This window comes from Lycium barbarum, chromosome 6 (assembly GCF_019175385.1).
Source record: "Lycium barbarum isolate Lr01 chromosome 6, ASM1917538v2, whole genome shotgun sequence".
In the NCBI taxonomy this organism is placed as follows: domain Eukaryota; kingdom Viridiplantae; phylum Streptophyta; class Magnoliopsida; order Solanales; family Solanaceae; genus Lycium; species Lycium barbarum.
The window spans coordinates 125,952,572-125,955,810 of NC_083342.1; the positions used below are offsets into that span (position 1 = coordinate 125,952,572).

General features: G+C 32.5%; 1 protein-coding gene across 1 annotated transcript; it reads right to left on the bottom strand.

Moving 5' to 3' along the window:
• Positions 1-934: 934 nt before the first annotated feature.
• On the bottom strand, positions 935-2,975 carry LOC132598684 (uncharacterized). The gene is made up of 2 exons (XM_060311699.1): positions 1,865-2,975; positions 935-1,792 (listed from the first exon to the last, which is right to left on the bottom strand). The coding sequence occupies exons 1-2, from the start codon at positions 2,225-2,227 to the stop codon at positions 1,184-1,186; spliced, it is 972 nt and encodes a 323-aa protein (XP_060167682.1). The 5' UTR covers positions 2,228-2,975; the 3' UTR covers positions 935-1,183.
• Between the last annotated feature and the right edge of the window lie 264 nt (positions 2,976-3,239).

Here is a 3,239-nt window from a genome sequence, read left to right on the forward strand (position 1 = left end):
AAATTGCTGGTTAAAGTGTAAAGACACGTGATAGGTGATAACTATTGATAACATTTGTGTGTGGTATGAATTGGGAGTTGAATAAATACAAACTATATATTCTAGAAGTGATTAAGGAGCCTTGGACATGATTTCATCTCATGATATGAAATTATGAGATGAAATCATATTTTGACATGCAATTTAGATTTCTTACGTTACAATTTTTTTTTATAAACATAAAAACCCCACAAGTTGTAAACACCATCAAAATTTTCTAAATTCTTATACAATCTTACCAAATGAGTAAATCATAGTTCATAATAAAATTAATACATTACTAGAAGGTCTTTCTAAAAAATACAACATCAATTGATCAAACTTTAGTTCAATAAAAAGAAAAATTTAACATATAGTAATTTAACTACTCTTTAATATAATCCTCCCACATGGTAAACATGATTGGTAAAGATATTTTACCAACTTGCAGATTAATATTTAATACAAATAGTTAGTAAATATATCTACCAACTTATTGATCTTTTTTTGTAAAATATAAATTTATGGGTCAAATTTTACATTTATATTTTTTGAAATCATGATTTCAAATCCCAAATCATACCTCTTTGGATGATTTGAGATTTCATCTCATGAGATGAAATCGCATGTCCGAACACCTACTAAATATGTTGGTAGAATGAACAGCATATACAATAAAAGTAGCATATGTTATGATAATAGTGATTCTTATCAATCTTCTCGTGTTATTCCACTGAAGTGACTGACTACTGGCATTTGTCAGTAAAACAAGAACAGACAATTCTTATCTTTGATGCAGTTATTTGATGATAAAGAGAAGAATATACTCTTTGAGTGGAAATTGTTTTTTATGATTCTTTTTTCTTTTACTGAAGCGATCTTTATCCAACATATTCTTCTTGTTTAGTAATGTTACTTTTATTCAAAGGAAGAATCACATTCTTGTTTTATTTTTCCTTGAGGATAATATTCATGCATTACTTGACAAAGAAAACTTCCTCCTAAAGTCTTCAACACTAAACTTAGCTGCAAAATAGAAATAAGAAATGACATTTAGGATCTAAAAAAAGAAAAAAAAAGACTATCCCACTAAGTTATTCTTACAATTCTGCCATCTCTAAGGCTATGGTTGCACAAATATTTCTCCCTTTTTTTCTTTGTGATTTTACCTATGAGTGCACATGTCCAAAAGTTTCTTTCTTCCTTCTACTAGTTCATCAAAGAAGTCATCAAGTTGGCCAATGATGCTTTCTGCCCCACACTTCAACATTCCAAAGCAATCTTTCAAATTTTCAATCTTGTCATTGATATCAACTTGTGATAATACTAATCCACACTCTTTAGCTCTTTCTAGTTCAATTTTCAACTCAGCCATGGCTACTCTTGCTCTTCGATACTCGAAAAGAAGGATCCCGGGCAGCTGCCCTTCTGCCTGGTTCACCTCTGCTACTACTCTCTGATGCAATCTTGAAGTTGAAACCATAAAAGATGAACCAAAACCCATGTTCCCTTCATGACCATTATTTTGGTAAAAACTTGTTTGTGGCCAACAATATACAAGTCCACTTAGCAGAATGACCAAAAGCAATGAGCTAACATTCTTCATTGCATAAAGCACTCCTCTGAAGCCACTGAATCCATTGAATTTTGATCCTATCAGAACATTTTCGTCGAATCTCAATGATAAATCTTCCATTCTTGTTTCCATTAGGTTCTTGTTTTCTTCTTCAAGTGCTACTATTTCTCGCTGACAGCGATTTATTGCCCGAATAACCTGTGATCAAGAAGAAATTAGTTAAAAAGATTACAACTTTACGAGAAAAACAAACAATTTCGATATAGCTACCTGGCGGGAAAGCAGGGGATTTAAAATGTGGTGATCATCAAGAGAAGAAGCTAAATTGGCACCAGCAGTGTAATAATTCTCCATGCTGGAGATTGCTGATTTGAGAACATGGCAAGCTTCCCAAAGTCTTGAACTTTCATCCATGTACTCATCAAGCCATTTCTCTCCAACAGGCAAATGTAACTTTTGGACCAGAAATGTCAACTGGGAATGAAAAGACCTTAGAGATGACAAAACATGTTGAAGAAAATGGAAAGACATGAAGTTCTGTGAGAGGAACAAGTGATCAAGATTGTCAAGTCCTCTAGTGAGGAAGTTGTAAAATCCATTCACAGAAGTTGTAGATGAAGAATGATTCATCATGAAGCTTATAAAAAAAAAAAAAAAGAACAAAAGATGGTAAGTTAGAAGAGAAGAAAAGGTGATGGATATAAGTGAATTTATATTAAAGAAGGTGAAATAAGGAAGTGAGTAGCTTAAGGGGGTTAGGAAATAGGAGTCTATATAGTGGAAAGGATTGGTTGTTGGGGGCAATTATGTGTGTTTCCTACAGAGTGGAGGAGATGATTGGAGAATCTGCCATATTCATTATTTAAAGGAAGCAGAGAACTGCTGCAAGCAAAAAAAGGTAAAGGGAAAAAGGGAATTCCTAAGTCCAAATGAAAAAAAGTAAACATGAGAAGTTCATGAGTTGGCCTTCAGCATTACACTTTCCTATTCATAAAGATTTAGTCTGCATACCTTTCAAGAATCAAAAAGGGGGTCTGCACATAAAATGATAATTAGGGAGAAATCTTCAGTTTTTAATTTTTTATTCTTAAATATGAGGATTCATCGTGAATTTGATAAGTTTTATATTAGCTAGGAGCTCGGGTTTGGGGTAGGCAATCTAAGCAAGCTCATTCAAGAATCCAGGATTTAAATTGTATAGGTTCAATATTTAAGATTTTTAGTATTGAACCTATTATATTTTTAAAGTTATGGGTTCATATCTATCATTTATTGCAATTTTAGTAAATTTTTGCACTTAAATTTATGTTCCCGATTGAGATTATCGAACTGATGAACCCAATACTGATACATTGGATTACGCTCCTGCATACCGCTGGAGTTGATATGATATGAGTTTGAAAGAAGAAGTGGGAGTTTATATAACCGATTTTAACTTGTTTGGGACTTAGGGATGATATTTTTGTTGTTGTATCCTAAATATATTACAGCTCTTTATTCTATGAAGGCCCTAGATTTTGTTTTCTTGGGCTGTAAAAGTTTGACTACTTTGACTGATATTCTTCTTATTCTTTCTTCTCATTGTTCAATTTTGATTTGGTTCAATCTTGGAATTGAGTGCTTCTTTTCCTTTTACCTTTTTCTC